Raw genomic sequence first — 18,632 nt, 5'->3', positions numbered from 1 at the left:
TATAATAGACCGCCGAAAAGATTTACTCTTTAGAAAATGGAAGGGAAGCCGATTCGCTACTGGACTGGGCTGTAAAAGACGAGAAGTTTCCTGGAAGCCGAAGGTTTGAAGTCTCAGGATCATTGATTTTGGGAGAAAGTCGCGTAGAGTGGATTTGGAAGCGCGTCGCGTCGACCCAGCTTCTTAAGAAAACCCCAGGGTCTTCAACATCAAAACCACAGCACAATGGCGGACTACAAGAGCTACTTGGCTGCGAGTATCTTGACTGAGGATAAAGTGGTAAGACTATTCTTCCAAAAGATATCATCACTGCAACTGAAAATGCCTGCAGGTCACTTATCGCCTTCTTAGCCGGGCTCTGAAAGTCCATGTCAATGCAGCAAAGGAGTGAGTGTTGCGCTCAACTTCTTAGGCAAAATATTGACAGACAGTAGAATGCTCTATGACTTCCATAGTCAGCAGAATGCGAAGAAACCTGGAGCTGTCCACGCAACCTATCTTGTCAGCGGCACAAAACGAAAAGAAACACCCGTTGTAACGAATGGAGGGGCAAAGAAGGATGGCGAGGACGATTATATGCAGAGCAGTCCATTTATGAGCAGTTCAATGCCACAATCGGAGGAAGATACTGGCGAAACCTCCGGCTTGACTATATCCTTGGTGCGCGAAGAGGAGTTGGACGGTAATGCTTTCTTTCCGCAGACGAATAGTCGTTATGCTAATACGTTCTTAAGATCTACGCTCCCAATACGAGAAGATCAGTGCGATACATATCTACAGTCTCGAACCCCATCCATTGAAGGTACGGTATTTCCCCCAATTCTAGAACTATAGCTTATAAACCTAGGATCTACAGGTACTTTCAGATGTAACCCGAGAGATGCAAGAACTCTGCGCCACTGAAGACCCTCTCGAATCTGCCTCCAAATACGGTTCAATAATAAGCAAGAACGTCAAACGACGAGCAGCCCGAAGACCACCTTCAGCAGCCGCTCCCGTCCCAGCAAAGGTCCCAGCACTTAAATCCAAACCCTCCGAGACCAAAGAAACCCCTAAGTCCTCCAAACCCGTAAAAGAAGAGCCTAAGTCCCAACCCTCGAACGCAAACGACTTCTTTGGAAAAGGAAAAGTGAAGGCCAAACCAGCAGCTACAAGCAACCCCCCTAGCAAAGAATCTACTCCCAATCCGCCGACCTTGAAGAAAGAATCATCCAGCATTTTCAAGTCTTTCGCCAAAGCCAAGCCCAAGCCGAAACCAGAGGAAGTAGCAGACGAGCCCATGAAGGATGTCTCAGATGACGAGGAAGAAACTTATGTTCCACCTCCCCCATCGAAAGAAATTGTAGACAGCGATCGTAAGTCTAGGAAAGAACGGGAAGCGGTGCTAAAGAAAATGATGGAGGAAGATGACGACGATGAGGAACCAGCTGTAGCGTCGCCTGAGGTGGTGGAAGAAGAGGAGCCTATTGAAGAGCCGAAACCGAAGGCTGAGTCTGAGGAAAAGGAAGAGCCACCTATTGTTAGTGGTGGGAGGAGGAGGGGACGTAGAAGGGTTATGAAGAAGAAGACCGTGAAAGATGATGAGGGATATCTTGGTATGTTACATCTACTACTTATAGCGTGTCCTTTGCTAACGAAAGACAGTGACGAAAGAGGAGATGGATTGGGAATCTTTCTCTGAAGACGAGCCAGCTCCAGCACCGAAGCCAAGAATACAGTCTTCTTCGACGACATCTAAGACGAAGAAACCGGCTGCTAAGACGGGGCAGGGGAGTATTATGTCGTTTTTTGGCAAGAAATAAGGGCTAAGGCAAAATGTGTTCTACGGCTGAGCGAGCGGGCTTGTTTATGTTTTCAGGGGCTAGAGAAATGTAATTCACGAGGGACGAGAAAAGGACAAATGTAAGCGCTTGTCAATAGATGATTACTCTATCTCCAGTCCATGATTTGTTCTGAAGCCATCTCACGGGTTGCAAATGATTATGCGGTCTGAAGGTTCTTCAAATCAACCTATTCCAAAACTCATACCCATACATATACTGTAGCTCAAGCGCTCGCTTCGATACAAAATGAATCTTATGTACGTCTATGTGAATAAAACTATGCCGCTCAAACTCCAATTCCCATGTCATAAACCCTCTCTTATCTCAAAACACTCCTCACTCAATTATATACGGTTCTGCACCTTCTCCGAAAAGCAAATGTGGTTTGCGCTTTGCGAGATCCAGAATAGTTTGTGCGAAGACGCTGTTGGCCCATGCGAACCAGCTTCCTATCATGCAGTCAGTAGTCTGATGTTATGCCTGCATAGAGGGGGGAAATTTGAAGACTTACGGGTATAATCCAAAATCCTATTTACGTTTATGGATTCATGTACAAGACCTAGTTTACTAGCACGGAGCACCAGCTCTATACATTCCTTGATCTCTTTGTCGTCATCCGAGGTCATGGCTTGGAGGAGCAAACTCATGGGCCAAGCGTATTCGAGCCCAATATGCGGACCTATGTCCTGTCAATACTAAATAATAAAACAGACGAAGTATAAGAACTTACCTCCAATACCATGAAAAGCATGTCCCTGAAGATAGTACGGATTCCCCGATTTCTCCAATAACATCTTTCTTGTATTCTTATATACCTGATGGTCCTTATCCACAAACCCCAAAATCGGCAATGCGAGCAACGATGGCACATTTGCATCATCCATCAAGATCTGAGATCCATATCCATCTACCTCATAGGCAAAGACACGGCCATATTTCTTATGCTGTATAACCCCATGCTCCCAAATCCCGTCTGTGATAGCTGTAGCGCGCTTCTCCAGAGTTTGGGAAAGTGCTAGCTTGTTTGCTTTCTTGAGAACTTCGGAGGCGCGTTTGAGCTCTACTGCCATTTGAGCGTTTGCTGGGATATAGAATCCCAATATGGTGGCATCGTCGCTAGGACGAAACGCGCTTCTAACTAAGCCCGTGCCGTAATTTAGGGGGTTTCCGACTCCACCGAGAGACAGGGTCTCCGTGCCTGCATCTGTTTTTCGGTTGAAAGTATACGAGTTTTTCTCAAATCTCCCGGTCTTTGGATCAAAAGTCGATTGCGACTGTTGGTCAATGACTGCTAGGACGGTATCGAGGGCTTTGTACCACCTTGGAGTCAGGAAGGCGAGAGACCCTGTATGCTTATAGAACGTGTTCCCTAGAGCCAGGAAATGCGCCAAAGAGTCCAGCTCATATTTGCATTCGAAGACAACGGAGGGCTCATATGCAGGGTGAACATTGTCATCCTGTCCATTTTGACTAGGGGGGAGCTTTGAACCTGGTGGGGGTTGGAAAGCATTGCAGTATGGGGACTCGATAACGTATTCGGACTGAGTGTTTATAGCACCCAATATCAGATTAAAAATCTGTTGATCCTTCTTGGCTAGAGGCTGGTATTGAAGTAATTGGTTCGTCGAGTCGCGCAGCCATTCTGCGTTGATGTCACCTGTGACCACAAATGAATGAGGTCCCTCCCATTTCCCTTCGTCCTTTGGACCCCGCGCCTTTAGCTCTGTATGTTTGCTTGTCCCATCAACATGCCATCGTACGGTCGTATCCAGCGTATTTGGGAAAGCATTTTCAAAGAGCCGTGCTAGGTCCTTATCCACCATCTTGCCCGTAATGTCCTCGATTACCTTCTCGACGAGCGGTGAGTTGAAGGTCCGGCAGAGTATCGCAGGGCGCTGGAATGGCAGAGACATTGGGCCATCTGAAAGCGGTTGACTTGGTTCTCATTAGCAGAAGTCTTCAGTATGTATGTTTAGAACATACTGGACGAAAGTTGAGTATTTCTTGTAATCTGGACATGCCCGCGCATAGTCTTTAGCTTTCCCCTCCGTAAGAAAAGACTGCCAATCATCCTGATCTGCAGTAGCAGCAGTCAATACTCCCAAGAGCATCCATGGTCGAAATGCGGAAAGATGCATGATTGAGAATTGCTCAGGCGCAGTGAGACTTTCTCACTCCAACTCAATTGTGGTGGACGAAGCCTTTCATGGAGATAGCTGTCCTTGGGATAAGGTTGCTCCTAAGAGTTTCAATCAATTGCGCGGTGACTCTCCCCCACTGATAAATTGCCCAGCACAAGATATCATCGATGGTGGTGGTGGTGGTTGTAGACAGGGTTCTTGACTGCTTTGTTGTTTTTGAATAGGTGGTTTCAAGCCTCGCGCAATGAGGCTGTCAATCGTCTGCCAAGGATCTTTTTGCTCCACCAGCCGCAGCGACCACCCACTTTGCATTGATGTCAAGCAAAACATCGAGAAAGTGATATTTCGACAGTTCAGATCTGGATATGTGCCTATATCTAGAACAATATACGACCAACATTGCAATTGAACCATCTTACTATGATCGCATTTTAGCTAAGGTAGTTACCACTTTCAGTCTTACAGAACAATGAGCAGCTTTCCCAACTACCACCCCACCAGTGTCAACACTACACAGGCTCTCTACGAGATGCAATATCTACCAAATCTCAATTCCATAGCTCTTACGGCTACTTATAGTTTACAAGGGAAGTGGTGGGACATCTTGTATCAAAAGATCGGATTTGAGGACGAGTTAGTACTGATTCCTCATATCCTTCCTGGCTCTGACACCAAAGCATATTTTCTTGGAAGCCATTCATAAATCATTCTTCATTGGACCTTAATTCATGATACTTCCCGTTCAAATGTTGCTTTAACCACTCCCTATTTATACACCGCAACGACAAATCATCCAGTTGCTGGTTGGATGAAGGTCTAAGATAAGATAAGAAAGTAAAGCCTGACATCTCCTTTGCTCACTCTAATTCAAAACCAACTCAGAGATTACCAGTGATACCCGGCTGAATGGACTCCAGAATCACACTCAATTCCTTCCAGACCTTCTCCGACGCCAGCCTACCATCCTCACTTTTCACGAACGGGGAAAGTTCACTTTCGTCCACCTTCCCATCATGCATATATTTCCCCTGTGCCTCTGGTCCTGCCACTGCACCCGCGACCAGTGTACGACTGCCCACCTCTGTATTTCTGGCAAGAAAGAATTTCATGATAGCTAAGGTCCAACCTGCGTCGCGTGCTAATTCTGAATGACACAGTCCTGGGTTGAGTATATTAAGGGTCATGCCGGATCCCTCCAGACTTGGTGCAATCTGACGAAATACAAGCACTTCGAGGAGTTTGCTTAAGGGGTAGCGTTCCCAGACATCAAACTTGGACTCGTCATCAAGAGTGTCAAAGATTTTTGGTTCTTTCCACTCGGCGAATTTCGCGTGGCCGTGAACTTCGCTTGACACGATGGTGAGGCGGGGCATGATACCGAATTGTTTGGCAGAGGACTTGAGCTTTGGTAGCAAAAGGAGGGCCAGGTAGAAAGTACTGATGACATTGACTGTAAGTGTGCTTTCGTGGCCTTCGAAGACCTGCCATTTGCCAGCCGCAATACCAGCGTTCTCGAGAAGGACGTCAAGACGGGGCAGTTTGGACGCTCGATCAGCGAATGCCTTGACGGATGCATATGAGGAGAGGTCGAGAGGCCAGACTTCTATGACTTCAGGACTGCACCTTGTGGTGCTCTCAATGTCGTGTTTAGCTGCCTCGCCAGCTTTGGTATTCCGGACGGCGAGGATGAGTTTGGAGGCGCCGAGTCGAGCAAGATGACGAGCGGCTTCCTTTCCTAGACCGACGTTGGAGCCCGTCACGATTATCGTTTGTCCTGCGCATGAAGTTGTTGGGTAGGTGGGTTTCACGAATAGTTGTGAGTATATGAATCCCATTTTGGCGACGGCGGTCTATACGGTGGTAATGTGGAGCACAAGTGTTAGTGAGATATTGTTGTTGAAGGTTCACAAGGACGAGGCCAAGATGTATATATAAACGTCATATAAAATAACACTCGAGACTACAGGGCCTAGACAAATTGCATGCAAATGAATTGCATGACTAGCTTGTCATCTCATTTGTCTCCCTACATGGATACTAGCACAATACGCAACCTAGGCGGCCTATTTATATAACCCGCAAGTGCGGAGGTGGTGATATCTTGAAAGTTGGTCAGCTAGAACGTGTGCAGGGTCTTTTCTCTGCTCAGAACTTAGTTCATCGTTTATCGTACATGCGACCAATTATAGATATGTTTATCCAAATAATCCTAAACACAAAGTTTAATAGTAGCACTGCCATACAAAAGTCCCCTAGGTCTGTGATTCTACAGTGGAAAATGTACAAGGTGCGTAACTACGTAACCCATGATGCCTTACTTGTAAACCTCATGACCATTGACTACCTACTACCTAGGTACCTATATACGAGGAGATAAATGCCTAATGCCGATAAAGCCAACGATTAGGAGTTAAAACCGGCATTCGGAATTTACGGTGTAGAGATTTGGTCCCTTTCAACATTGACTGACAAGTGACAAGCTCGTGAGGTATATTAGGTGGTGTTGGCATTTCTTTTAGTGCATACCCCGCGGATAATGTTTCGTGAGTATCGCCCGAAACAGATTAGGGTCCTTGTTCCGTGATAAGATCCACTCTGCAAGACAATCACCTGAATTAATTAGTAGCAATTCAAAATATTCTTTTGTAGGAAGTATACTTACTTGTACTACATCGAATCTTTGCTATTTAAGTGGTGAGGAGCATATAAGTATGGAGTAAATATTGTCTCGGTGTCAGAACATTCGGTCGATTTTCGTCACCCGAATGGCCGAATCCCGGAAGTCTGATCGGGTTTGTTGTATTTACACAGGTTCTAGTGAGAGTTTCATTTGCTCAATTTACCATTTTTGCTTAATAAGTCTAGAAAATAGAGGTGATTATAGAGTTTAGAATGATCTTCAATTAAGGATTATCACTTTCGAAACTGGGTTGGCTATTGCGAACCCCAGATACGCTAGTTATACTGTATACGGGATTATGCGCATCCATGCTAAATAATGTGTTAAAGGATCGATTTGGAGTTTAACCATGCCAGCCTTGGATAGAAAGAAGCCAATCGGCCTGCGGTGACTGTCCATAAGTCCGAGTGTGAGCGAATGGGCGAATGAGCGAATGGTCTGCAGACCCCTTCGTCTTCAAAAGGAGGCCCAGTTACCTGAAGAAAACACAACTATCAAGCTCACGAACCAATTTCTCAAAACTATATTCATATCAGTCATAATGCCCAGCACTAAAACCTTGATATTCGGCGCAACAGGCGCCGTCGGCTCAGCTGCGGCCCGCACAGCTCATGGCCATGGCGCCGAAGTCATCCTTGCAAGCCGAGGCATTTCTAAGCCTATTCCACGCCTCACTTCCGCCCAAGAACAAGCTGGTGGCTTCAAAAGGGTCCAAGCCGATCTCTTGAACCCCGACAGCGTTCGTGCGGCAGTAACGAAGAGCGGAGCAAAGCACGCGTTCATTTACGCCGCTCTCCAAAGCACCGACTATATGCGAGCCACCGTCGAAGCGCTAAAATCCGCAGGCATTGAATTTGTTGTCTTCTTGAGCAGCAGCAGTATCCAGCATGACCAGGAGCCTGAAGAGCGAAGTAATCCTATTGCTTACAAGCATCGGCAGATTGAGAAGAACATAGCGGATATATTTGGGCCGCAGAGATGGGTCACAGTGAGACCCGGGTGGTTTGCCAGCAATACACTGCAATGGAAGCCGATGATTGCTGATGGTGAGGTGAAGATTTTGTATCCAGATGCCACGTTTGACATGATCTCACCTGAGGATATTGGGAGAGTTTGTGGTGCGATTACCGTTGGAGGTTGGAAGGCGGCGGGAAAGGATATTATATATCTGTGTGGGCCTGCAATTCGATCTCAGAGAGATGCTGTAGCGGCTATTGGGAAGGTGTTGGGAAAAGATCTCCGAGTCGTTGGACTTAATGAAGATGCTGCCTTCGAGAAGATAGCGAACCATTTTGCTGCAGCAGGTGTGCCGGAATCTGCTACCAATGATGCCGCTACCTTCTTCATAAATGTTTTGAAGGGTAGAACCCCGGGCGATACATTTACTAGTTGTATCTATATTGGTCCTGCACATAAGGAAGGCCAGGATAACATTTTGGGGTATGGAGGACAGAAGGCAACGACATTCGAAGAGTGGGTTGCTGAAAACAGGCAGGACTTCATTTGAGAATTAGGTTTGGGCAAAACAAGTTATGTTGACTGATGTCGAATTGGCTAAGATACGAGTAAGAAAGACATCTCCTTCCTATTATTCAGTCGGGCACATAAACAAGAGAATAAAAAAATAATCTGCGGAAAAGCCCTACTCACGTGAGCTACACGTGATTGGCGGTCTAGGCTAGGCTGCTACACACATGTCTCTTTAACCCTAGGTGACTTCCTATGTCATCTTACCACACATAACATCAAATTCATCGAATAGGTACAAAACTATGGAGAGCCCGCAAGAATGGCGGATGCTTTGTCCCGAGAATCGCCAGATGAACGTAGTTAATAGCACCTGGCAGAATGCTCTGGAGTACGACTTTAAAGAAGAGGGAAGTCTGAAAAGGTGTCGGAGGTTAAAATTCGATGCTTGTTTGATGCTTGCCAGGCCACTACAACCATCTCATCTTCCAGTAACTGCGCCGGGGAATTCTTATCGCAATACCCAGATCTCAGTACCAAACCTATCGAAACTCGAGAGCTTATCAAACGAGATCCTCGACATGGTCATTCAATATCTACTCCCAGTGAAGAGTGACGCTATGGGGCTCGGTCTCTCATCCGAAAGATTGTGGCCTCTTGTTCGCCTCCACATCCAGCGTCAGATTCTCGAATGCGCCGCGCCATGGGCTGGAAAGAAGATATCTTTTCAGGGGTCTTACTCAACCGATCTTCCAGCATCATTTTTAGACGATGGTCTTGCGAAAAGAATTATAGGAAGCGATGGATATGGATCGATGTGTGACGCTCAAAGACTATTCTGGGGAGGTGACGGGAAGTTTATAACACCGCCTACTCGCGAGAGTGTGCTGCTTGAATGGAAGGGGGGAATTATTGCTCATGCGGGGAGAATCCTGATTCCTGGTCCTCGGTGGGAAGAGATGGAAAGGGATATGGAGTGCTCCCAATTCTTCCCTCGAAATCAGCCGTGGATTCTGCGCAACCTCACAACGCGCGAGAGCGTCTCTTCCGGAAAACTTGGCGTGGTAGTGACGATGAAACTGGAGCATTATTACCTCCAAGGAATTGCAGCTTTCACTCTTATTTTGCTGATGCGCACCTGTTGGACGAATTACCCGACTAGTGGTGGGAGTGGGAATTTAAACATTCATCGTGGTGTATGGGCCGGGCATCGTTTTGATGTCGTTGCTCAGCAAGTCCATGAGTCTGAGGAGAATTTGGAGGACTGGTGCGACGTTACGAAAGTGGTGTCGTCTGAAGCAGAGGAGCTTCGGCGAAAATTAACAAGGCGAAGATATTGATAGCGTTTGAAGCAGTGCCTCGAACTTTTTCTGGTCACCATGCCTGCGCCTTCATATGTAAGCGTGTGTCTCTTCCACCTTTATGCTTGAAGAAGCGGGGCCGGAAGTTGTACTGATAGGTAGGACTGCGATGTGCAACTGGACACAAAATTCGGACGAATCTCAAAAAAAAAAAAGGGTGTACAGTACTGTAGTGAAAACCACAATGGCCAGGAGCTAGATATGTTGTCGACGCGTGTATCCACGCACCTAGACTGGACAATCATGTAGATAATTTACTTTTTAATTATTAATTTCATATATACAAATGAAGACTGAGGAATAGGTATGACAGAGGGGGGATCAAAGTAGGATTATGGAGAAACTCAACTCTGTATCCTATTGAACCTTCAGCCGCTGATTTTATACGTACTTGGTAACCACTTAGGTGTTCTTTCATGCAAGTTGAATTTGCTTACTTGTTCACTAACGTAGTCGGGCCATCTGACGTAATACACTAGATAACAAAGGTCTAAAGTACTACCGTTCGTGGGTAGGGTAGGGTAAGGCCACCGGCACTGAACGGACGGAACACACGTTGCCGTGCCGTACTGAAACCTAAACTGAACTTTGGTGATCAAAGCTTTGAACTGCGATCAGTCAGTTGTCTCTGTTCCCCTGCCCACCCTCTCTACCCTTCAGAAACCAAACCTTCTTCCGTCCCCGTCTCCGTCTCCGTTTCTATGTCGATGTATTTTACTGTTGGTGGCGACGCTGCGCATTTATTACAGTAATCTGAGAATTCTTGCACCCGGAATGGAAGTCTGCCTGCACGGGTAACAGGGTTCCATACCGTACTACTTAGTACCTACTACCTGGTATATTGTTATCGTTATATCGCTTTGCTTCATCAGGCAAGGCGCAACCGAAATGGCGGGTGCAGGTGCAGGTGCAGATGTAGATGCAAATACCCTTACAGACACAGATACAGATCTCGAATCCAACCAACCGCAACAGTGCATCATCCCTTCTCCAACCTCCCCCCTATTCCGCACGGGATGGGAAATCCTCCTTCCCAGTACCGACCATGTACGCTTCTTTGCCAGCGCTGACTGGGCTGCGTCGCCCTTGGGCCCTTTGTCAACATGGAGCGCAGCTCTTCGTTTACAAACTCTTGCCGTCATGTCGGACTCTCAAGCGGGTTGTCTCTATTGGTATGTGGTTACATACACAGGCCTATACGCATTTAGCATCAATATCACGCTTGCTAACCAAAGTATAGGGGCCCGCAAAAAACCGCAATATATAATGAGGCGTTCGTACCTCTCGCCGGCAAAGCCCACCCAATGCTTATGGGACTAGCTTTCGAAAATGTCTTCCCAGAGATCTGGCCCCAGATCAAAGCCGTGTTCGAGGCTTCGGAAGTTTCGGGGCTTGCAGGCGACGTCCACGAGATAGAGTTGTTTGTTGAGCGAAACCACTTCTTGGAAGAGGCGTTCTTCACTGGTAACTTCGTAACCAACCCGTTTCTTTGTTTCGTTTCCTGAATCTTGCTGTAGTGGGGCACGCGAAGAGCGTTTCAACCTCACTGCTCTTGCTATTTACAAATCTGAAAGTACTAATTTATTGCAGAACCCCATTCGAGGCTTTTCCGGCAAAATTGAAGGATTTCACAACGCAGTCCACGAAGTTACAAAGCAGAAAATTACTCACCGAAGAACCACTTTGCTCAATCGTATAGTGAGCTCGACCAGGTTACATAGCGAGAATTATCCAGCTCTTCTCATGACATTGCTTGCAGAATATGAACGAGATATCAGCATGGCTCTATTATACGAAATAGATGATGAAAGTATTCCTAACTCTCAAATAGTCAATCTCCGTGGCCAGATTGCTGTTCCCCAAGGTCACCCGATCGCCCCGAATAAGGCCAACCTCCATAGTAGTGAGGAGGGAATTGTTCCCTGTCTTCGCCAGGCCCAGGACGAAATCATCAACATACCTGTAGACAACAAGTTTGCTGGTATTCCGTGGCGGGGGTTTAGTGAAGGCAGCAGATGCATCAGTATCTTACCATTTTCAGGGGGCGGAAGACTGATCGGCTTCCTGGTTGTAGGAGCTAACCCGCGGCGACCTATTGACGATGACCACCACCAATTCATGCGGGACTTGGCTTCAAAAGTCTCATCGATTGCTAATACAGTCGTCAATGCTGAGGAGGCGCAAAGGCGCGCTGAAAAACTCGAGAAGAAGTTGGAGGATTCCGACAAGAAAATCCGACACATGGCGCAAAACGCTACAATTGGAATGTTACGTTTATCAATTGATGGCAAGGTACTGTGGGCAAACGATCAATACTACGACTGTACGTCTTAAAACATTTTCCTTACTCGGAAAAATTTGCGCACTTTCATATCTCCTCTCAATTTTTGGGAGTTACTCCTAGATTTCACAGGGTTCACGGTTCTCTTGGTCATGGGTTGCTAATTCCGAGATCTTGTAGTAACAGGAAAATCTAATCAGGCAGAAGAGCGATTCCAATTCCTGGATAATTTTCTTGCTGAGGATCGTGAGAAAGCATTTGCAGCATGGAACAGACTTTCTGGCGGAGAAGAAAAGGTTTCTGTCGAATTGCGCCTGAAAAGAATGTTCATACCTCCAACGGGTGAGCCTGAACCAGGGTGCATTACGTCCACGTCCTTCCCATATAAGGAAGATGGCAAAACCACGTCATTTAGTAAGCAATACCTAGACAATAGTGTTCCCTTTGCAGATATCCAGTTGTGCTCTCTAGGTCTTTGAAGCACTGCTTGCCATACTCGAGCATTATTGTGTCTTGCTACTAACTTCATTCTAGTGATGTATATGTCTGACATTTCAGCGTTGAAGTGGGCTGAGAAATCAGAAGCTCGTAAAGCTGAGGACGCTTTCGAGGCAAAAAGGCAGCAAGAAGAGTTTATAGACATTGTTTCGCACGAGATGAGGAACCCGCTCGCTGCCATTCTTATGAGCGCTGACTCGATCACAAAGTCAATGGCGGAAGTCAACGAACGGAAGATTACCGAAGCTCGACTTCTTTCTGCTCTGCATAGCAACGTCGATTCTGCAAATACGATTGTCAAGTGCGCCAATCACCAGAAGCGAATTGTCGACGATGTTCTTACGCTATCTAAGCTTCAATACATGATGCTTGCTATAACACCTGAGCCCACACAAGTCCAGGAGCTCATCGACTCAACTTTGAAGATGTTCGAGTCTGACCTGCAAGAAAAGAAAATTAAAGCAACAGCCTCTGCTGAAAAGGAGAAGAACAATGCGGACTGGGTGTCTTGCGATCCCTCCCGATTGACACAAATCATCGTCAACTTCCTCACCAATGCGATCAAGTTTACCAAAGACGAAAGTAGACGATATATTGACATTAAGTACGGAATCACAACATCGGAACCACGAGCTGCCTTTCGAGGTGACATTACATGGGCTCCAGTTGATTCGACGTCTCCCCCTAGATCATCTCACGAACGGGACCCAGGTCAGCTCATATATTTGACGTTCTCAGTTGAAGACTCTGGTGTAGGCATGGGTGAGTCACTTTCGCGGGAAATCCCCTTCTTCGGGCTTCTCAGGAGCAGAGTCGATTGCCCTCAAAATATTGTTTCAACTCCTAAGTCTTCCATAGCATGCAATACTGACTTCGAAATCTCGACGTATAGACTCGGTGGATATGCAGAACCTGTTCAGTCGCTTTACCCAGGCGAATATCAAGACCTCTATTAAGTATGGTGGCTCTGGCCTTGGTTTGTTCATATGCAAACGACTCGCCGAGAAAATGGGTGGCGAGATTGGCGTTGTCTCGACAAAAGGAATCGGCAGCACGTTCGTATTTTACATTGAGGCACAACGCGCCGACCTATCAGAAAACAAGCCTTTTCCCGTGATTGAGGTAAGTCAACCCGAATCATGTTTACATTTCCTGAGGCGGAGCCATTTTCCAGAATATCTCCAATCTTAGACATTGTCGTATACTTCCGCCTAAATATAAGCTAAATGCCAACAGTTCCCCTTCCCAGCACGCCCGAAGTCCTGTTCGGTGGGAGCTAAGGTTTCCACGGAGCTTGATTTGAGCAACATACATGTTCTTCTCGTCGAAGACAATGTGGTCAACCAGACGATTCTCGCGAAACAATTGAAAAAGGCTGGTTGCACAGTAACAATAGCGAATCATGGCCTAGAAGCACTTGAGAGCTGAGGGAAACTCGTTTGTGGCACACGAACTTAGATGGCAAAAAGATGGATATAATACTTATGGACTGGGAGATGCCGGTCATGGATGGTCTCACCTGTGCCAAAGAAATCAGGATTTTGGAAACGACCGGCCATCTTGTTGGCCATGTCGAGATTATTGCAACGACGGCCAATGCTCGAGACGAGCAGTTGCAGATGGCGTTGGAGAGCGGCATTGTATGTTAGAATTCCCACAGTCTACTTTTATATTGCTTACAAATTCTAGGACTCTGTCATATCAAAGCCTTTTCTCGTCCACGATCTCTTGAAACAGATGAGAGAGCGATTGTCCAAGGTTGATGATCGAGCTGTCCCTCCCCGGATCATGACTTCCTAGTCAGGTGCATATAAGCGCGTCACGTTGTCACTTCAATTTGAATGATACCCACGAGTCACGATATAGGATGTCAATGGGCTGCACCTGCATACCATACTACAAAGCGCTGGTTTCATTTGTGTATGCGTATTTTGTTGTATGAAGCTGGAATAAGTCGTCCTACAGCAATCTCGGTATGGGGGTTTTTAAATCTACATCGCGTGGCGTTCGGGGTGTTGCGTGGGGTTTCGGGGTCTTCTAGGGGACCTGGCGGCATCGTCGCCGACTATCAACTATCCCGCACGCCTAATAGCGGGTCACGGTACTTGCTCCACAAAGAACGCCTCCGGGACAAATACTATTGTGGAGTCCTTCCCGAAAAGATCATCAAAATAATGGACATTATATCAAGCTAAAGATTTCCACATCATAAAAGTTAGTCAAGTAGAGCTGGGATTCAATCGAGGTCGCCGGGTCGGTTGTTAAGATCTGGTATCCCTCCGCTCCATCCCGTCGCCGAACTTAGTTGTTCCGCGATTTGTTGTTGCTTTTCTCCAAGTTACTCAAGCTACCTAAGTTGATGCAGGTGTGCTTCATACAAGTAAATCTTCAATACGACGAATTCTGAGATTATTACCCAAATCCAACCACCAACTTGAACACTCCTCAACAATGTCAAATCTGATAGCAAAATTGGCCGCTGGGACAGTCTTCGGCGCGGCCCTTACAGCATCTGGGGTCTATTCGCCATGGATTATCATCTCGCAGATGAAACTTGAGGATTTCCATATGCTCCAGGCATTCTTGACGGCTAGCGCAATCAGTGCGTGAGTGCTTCGATCTATCCCTAATTTTGGAAAAGTGAATTGACTGAGATCTTTACAGGATATTGATGGTTGCTGCTAGGAAGGTAGGGGTTTCTCAATGTCCTCCTCCGTCTCGTTCTACTCTTGGATGGTTCCATGGGCATGGTACGGTCTTCAGCCCCTCATTTTGGCGATGGAAACTCAAACCCTCCATCAGAAGTCGAAAACGAACTATTACTAACCAGCCATGTCCATAGATGGTAATATTCTCGGTGGCGTTTTACTCGGACTCGGAATGACGCTAACCGGAGCATGTCCCGGAACTGTACTCGTCCAAGTAGCATCCGGAATTCGGTCTGGCTACTTCGCCATGGTTGGAGGTGTACTTGGAGGAGCAATACATGCTCAAATGGCTCCATATTTGAGCATACCCACGGTACCAGCGGAGGAGAGAAAGCAGAGTTTAACAGTCTTCCAGCACTTCAACATAAAAGAAAGCCAAGCGCTCCTCATCTACGAAGGTCTTTGTGCGGGAATGGTCCTCCTGGCTGCTGCTTCAACAGTAAGCGCGGAAAATATAATGGTCAATCCCATCGTGGGAGGCGTCTTGATAGGTTGCGGACAAGCTACATCGCTGGCTCTTACGGGCAATGCTGTTGGTGTGTCAACCGCATACGGACAACTCATCCAATTGATCCAATGGATGTTGAAGGGCTCGCGATCAGGTATACAAGACGAAGTTGAAGAACCCATGCCAGAGCTAGCGTCCATTGCATTTGCAATTGGTATCATGTCAGGAGCCGCGATATTAAAGCAAGTATATCCAGCTGCGATACCTGGTGGCGAAATCTCGATCCCAGCGTTGCGAGCAATTCTAGGCGGTGTTTTGATGGTGTTCGGCGCGAGGCTTGCTGGTGGTTGCACGTCGGGTCACGGAATCAGTGGCATGTCTACTCTTTCCATCTCGAGCTTTATTACTGTTGCTTCGATTTTCGCCGGTGGGATGATGCTGGCTGCTATACTCGGCTGAGGCGCTGAGGTTGGTAGTCGTTATATTTTCAAATGCATCATTTTATGGAATTCCTGGCATCCGAGAAGGTCAGCATGGAACGCGCTTGCCTTTTGAGTAACCTTTTACTTGCCAGTATTCAGAAGGGCATCGTGCTATTCCAGGCAGTCTGAGCTCACTTTGAACATCTGAATACCTTATTGATGTGGGAAAGTTGGCTCTTCAGGAATATTCACCAGAAAACTAGATTTTCTTATTCCAGAAGTACAACTGTTACCAATTATTGAGTTGATGTCGTTGGAATATGAAGTAATAGACGAGTCTCACGCCTTTGGCTTGACAAGTTTTCATGCTTACGGAGTAATTACATCGGTGAACTGACGCCACCACAATTGGTCAATTTAGGCTTATTGTGGGCTTTTGTCTGTGCTAAAGGCGATCCCTCGGCAGCCATCACTGCGCCGCATACCTTGACCTTGACTCCGTCCGTAATAACTTTCTACGACATGCATTTTTGGGAAAACCTTCTCTTTCCCATTTTATATCCGTCTTGATTATCGATCCTCACATAAGTTACAATGTCAGAACTGTTGTCGATCATCGATATTGTACCAGCCAAAAGCAACAACTCCTCAACTGTTACCCCACATAACGTTGACTCACCTCATGTATCTTCCAGGTCTACAAATTTTATTCCGACCGTGGATGCAAATGTCTCGAGCGGCTCTATAGAAGCTTTTGAACTCGAAGATGGTGGTTTGAATAAAACACGCGTCGTTGTCGTTATTTCGGTGCTCACGGGCGTCAGCTTCCTGAGCAGTTTGACCAATGGATTCATCGCCATTGGTCTCCCACGGATAGCATCTGATCTTTCTCTTCCTTCGCATCTAATAATTTGGCCGTCCGCGGTGTACCCGTAAGTCCGTTTATTTAAGCAACGCGCAATGAATTGTTCCAATACTAAAACCATACAGCTTGACTATTAGTACCTGTCTTATTCTCGCTGGCTCCATCGCAGATGTAGTTGGCCACAGAAACATCAATCTGACAGGCTGCGCTCTTACGGGTGGCTTCATCCTTGCTTGCGGTCTCGCGCGTACAGGTATCGAGTTTATCATGTTCCGCGCCATGCAAGGAGTGGCGGTTGCGCTCTGTCTGCCCACTTCCGTTGCGATCGTTTCACACTCGGTTCCTGTAGGCCGGGCACGCAACATTGCTTTCTCATGCCTAGGCTTCGTTCAACCCATTGGGTTTTCCCTCGGTATGGTACTCGAAGGTGTCATACTCGACACAATTGGCTGGCGTTTCTTATACTACCTTTCTGGAAGCCTATGCTTGGCGCTCTTCGCAGTCAGTTTGTGGGCATTGCCGCATGATCCTGTGATCCAGGGTTCTATCATCAGGAAGCTCAAGAACGAGATAGACTGGTTGGGGGCTTTTATCATATCCACGTGTCTGGCGGTATTCTCTTATGTCCTTGCGTAAGCTCTTTTCACCAACTCTTTCTTCAAATTATGCTCACCGTCATATAGGACTTTATCGGATTCCGTCGACAACATTCGCCATCCCGTAAATATCGTGCTACTAGTAGGTAGCTTTGCTCTAATACTAGCCTTTATCCTGTGGCAAGGTCGCCGGGAACGCTTGAACCTCCCAGCCCTGATTCCAAACTCGCTGTGGAGAAATACGGTATTCACGAGCGTTTGTCTCACGGTCCTCTTGTCTAATGCTGTTGCGAATGCAATGGAAACCTTTTGTTCTCTCTTGTATGATATATTCTCATCTTCAGTCCCAACCCCCACCAACCTGCACATGCTAACATACCGTGCAGTTTCCAACAAGTCCAACACATATCTGCCCTTGGGGCGGCCATCCGGATCCTACCCTCTCTCATAATTGGGTTTTGCATTCAACTTACCACAGGCCTCGTTATCCATCGCACATCACCCTTCATTCTCGTCCTAACCACACTCGCTCTCAGCGCCGGCGCTCCCCTCCTCATGGCTGTCATTTCGCCGCGGTGGCCTTACTGGTATGCGGCCTTCCCAGCGCAGCTGCTTTCGCCAATGGCATGCGACATTATGTTCACGATCGGTCTGCTGGCCGTGTCGGAGGGATTTCCAGCGGATACGCAAGCGCTAGCGGGTGCTGTGTTCAACACGGTAAATCAGTTTGGACAAAGTATTGGACTGACGCTGTTGGCGGTTGTTTCTGCTGTTGTGACGAAGCAAACGGAAGATCAGGGGAAAGGGAAGGAGGAGGCCTTGTTTGTGGGGTACCGAGCGGGGTTTTGGACCGCGTTTGCTTTGGGTGTACCAGCGTGCCTTATTGGGGGGTTCGGGTTGAGGCACATGGGTAAGATCGGGGTAAAGAGGGATTAAAAGGGTACCATTTCTTGAATTGATCGGAGCTCAATCATTGCCTTAGTTCCCCATCTTCTCAGGTCGTGAAGTGAAAAGTTTGGGCTAGCTGTAAGGCAGTCACGTGAGATACACATGATCTTAAATTAAAAGCTTAGAGTGTCAGTAGGTATGGCTCGCTCTGATGAACTATTCATAAGCAATGCTGTATGCCACTAATACCTCGTCTTTCATTCAATGTCATTTAATGAGTCATGATTTCTACCAATCTGGTTTCCGAGAAAATAGGGGCTTCGCTAATACTCGATTAAGGACCCATTTCCTCGAAAGCTCGAGACTTCTACTTCATTAACAAGAATATGTTTCCTACGAATGACAACAAGGCCAGAACTTAGACTAAATGTATTTTCATGTCTCACATAGATAG

At 46.9% G+C, this 18,632-nt stretch overlaps 8 protein-coding genes across 8 annotated transcripts; 6 read left to right on the top strand and 2 right to left on the bottom strand.

Annotated features, from left to right (window-relative positions):
* Positions 1–225: 225 nt before the first annotated feature.
* On the top strand, positions 226–1,802 carry Pold3 (DNA polymerase delta subunit; the record flags this gene model as incomplete). Its single annotated transcript, XM_031150642.1, has 6 exons — positions 226–279; positions 332–387; positions 435–682; positions 735–802; positions 848–1,595; positions 1,645–1,802. The coding sequence occupies 6 exons, from the start codon at positions 226–228 to the stop codon at positions 1,800–1,802; spliced, it is 1,332 nt and encodes a 443-aa protein (XP_031004220.1).
* A 357-nt stretch (positions 1,803–2,159) lies between these two features.
* mug157_0 (Meiotically up-regulated protein) lies at positions 2,160–3,961 on the bottom strand (the record flags this gene model as incomplete). The annotated part of the gene is made up of 4 exons (XM_031150641.1): positions 2,160–2,272; positions 2,335–2,502; positions 2,554–3,758; positions 3,807–3,961. The coding sequence occupies 4 exons, from the start codon at positions 3,959–3,961 to the stop codon at positions 2,160–2,162; spliced, it is 1,641 nt and encodes a 546-aa protein (XP_031004213.1).
* An 881-nt stretch (positions 3,962–4,842) lies between these two features.
* Positions 4,843–5,799, bottom strand: sol3_1 (Short chain dehydrogenase; the record flags this gene model as incomplete). Its single annotated transcript, XM_031150640.1, has 1 exon — positions 4,843–5,799. The coding sequence occupies one exon, from the start codon at positions 5,797–5,799 to the stop codon at positions 4,843–4,845; it is 957 nt and encodes a 318-aa protein (XP_031004212.1).
* A 1,386-nt stretch (positions 5,800–7,185) lies between these two features.
* Positions 7,186–8,151, top strand: bik4 (Nitrogen metabolite regulation-like protein; the record flags this gene model as incomplete). Its single annotated transcript, XM_031150639.1, has 1 exon — positions 7,186–8,151. The coding sequence occupies one exon, from the start codon at positions 7,186–7,188 to the stop codon at positions 8,149–8,151; it is 966 nt and encodes a 321-aa protein (XP_031004215.1).
* A 2,209-nt stretch (positions 8,152–10,360) lies between these two features.
* On the top strand, positions 10,361–13,679 carry gacS (Sensor protein; the record flags this gene model as incomplete). Its single annotated transcript, XM_031150638.1, has 7 exons — positions 10,361–10,644; positions 10,713–10,944; positions 11,063–11,795; positions 11,934–12,167; positions 12,288–13,013; positions 13,144–13,373; positions 13,488–13,679. The coding sequence occupies 7 exons, from the start codon at positions 10,361–10,363 to the stop codon at positions 13,677–13,679; spliced, it is 2,631 nt and encodes an 876-aa protein (XP_031004214.1).
* Positions 13,680–13,720: 41 nt separating this feature from the next.
* On the top strand, positions 13,721–14,051 carry dhkM (Hybrid signal transduction histidine kinase M; the record flags this gene model as incomplete). Its single annotated transcript, XM_031150637.1, has 2 exons — positions 13,721–13,891; positions 13,941–14,051. The coding sequence occupies 2 exons, from the start codon at positions 13,721–13,723 to the stop codon at positions 14,049–14,051; spliced, it is 282 nt and encodes a 93-aa protein (XP_031004217.1).
* Positions 14,052–14,702: 651 nt separating this feature from the next.
* On the top strand, positions 14,703–15,866 carry LHYA1_G005692 (UPF0394 membrane protein; the record flags this gene model as incomplete). Its single annotated transcript, XM_031150636.1, has 3 exons — positions 14,703–14,857; positions 14,916–15,001; positions 15,082–15,866. The coding sequence occupies 3 exons, from the start codon at positions 14,703–14,705 to the stop codon at positions 15,864–15,866; spliced, it is 1,026 nt and encodes a 341-aa protein (XP_031004216.1).
* Positions 15,867–16,423: 557 nt separating this feature from the next.
* LHYA1_G005691 (putative MFS-type transporter protein) lies at positions 16,424–18,226 on the top strand (the record flags this gene model as incomplete). The annotated part of the gene is made up of 4 exons (XM_031150635.1): positions 16,424–16,761; positions 16,820–17,326; positions 17,378–17,611; positions 17,677–18,226. The coding sequence occupies 4 exons, from the start codon at positions 16,424–16,426 to the stop codon at positions 18,224–18,226; spliced, it is 1,629 nt and encodes a 542-aa protein (XP_031004219.1).
* Positions 18,227–18,632: the final 406 nt, after the last annotated feature.

This window comes from Lachnellula hyalina, assembly GCF_007821495.1.
Source record: "Lachnellula hyalina strain CBS 185.66 chromosome Unknown contig00095, whole genome shotgun sequence".
NCBI lineage: Eukaryota > Fungi > Ascomycota > Leotiomycetes > Helotiales > Lachnaceae > Lachnellula > Lachnellula hyalina.
The sequence above is the reverse complement of the archived record's forward strand: the minus strand, read 5'-3'. Positions and strand labels throughout refer to the sequence as shown.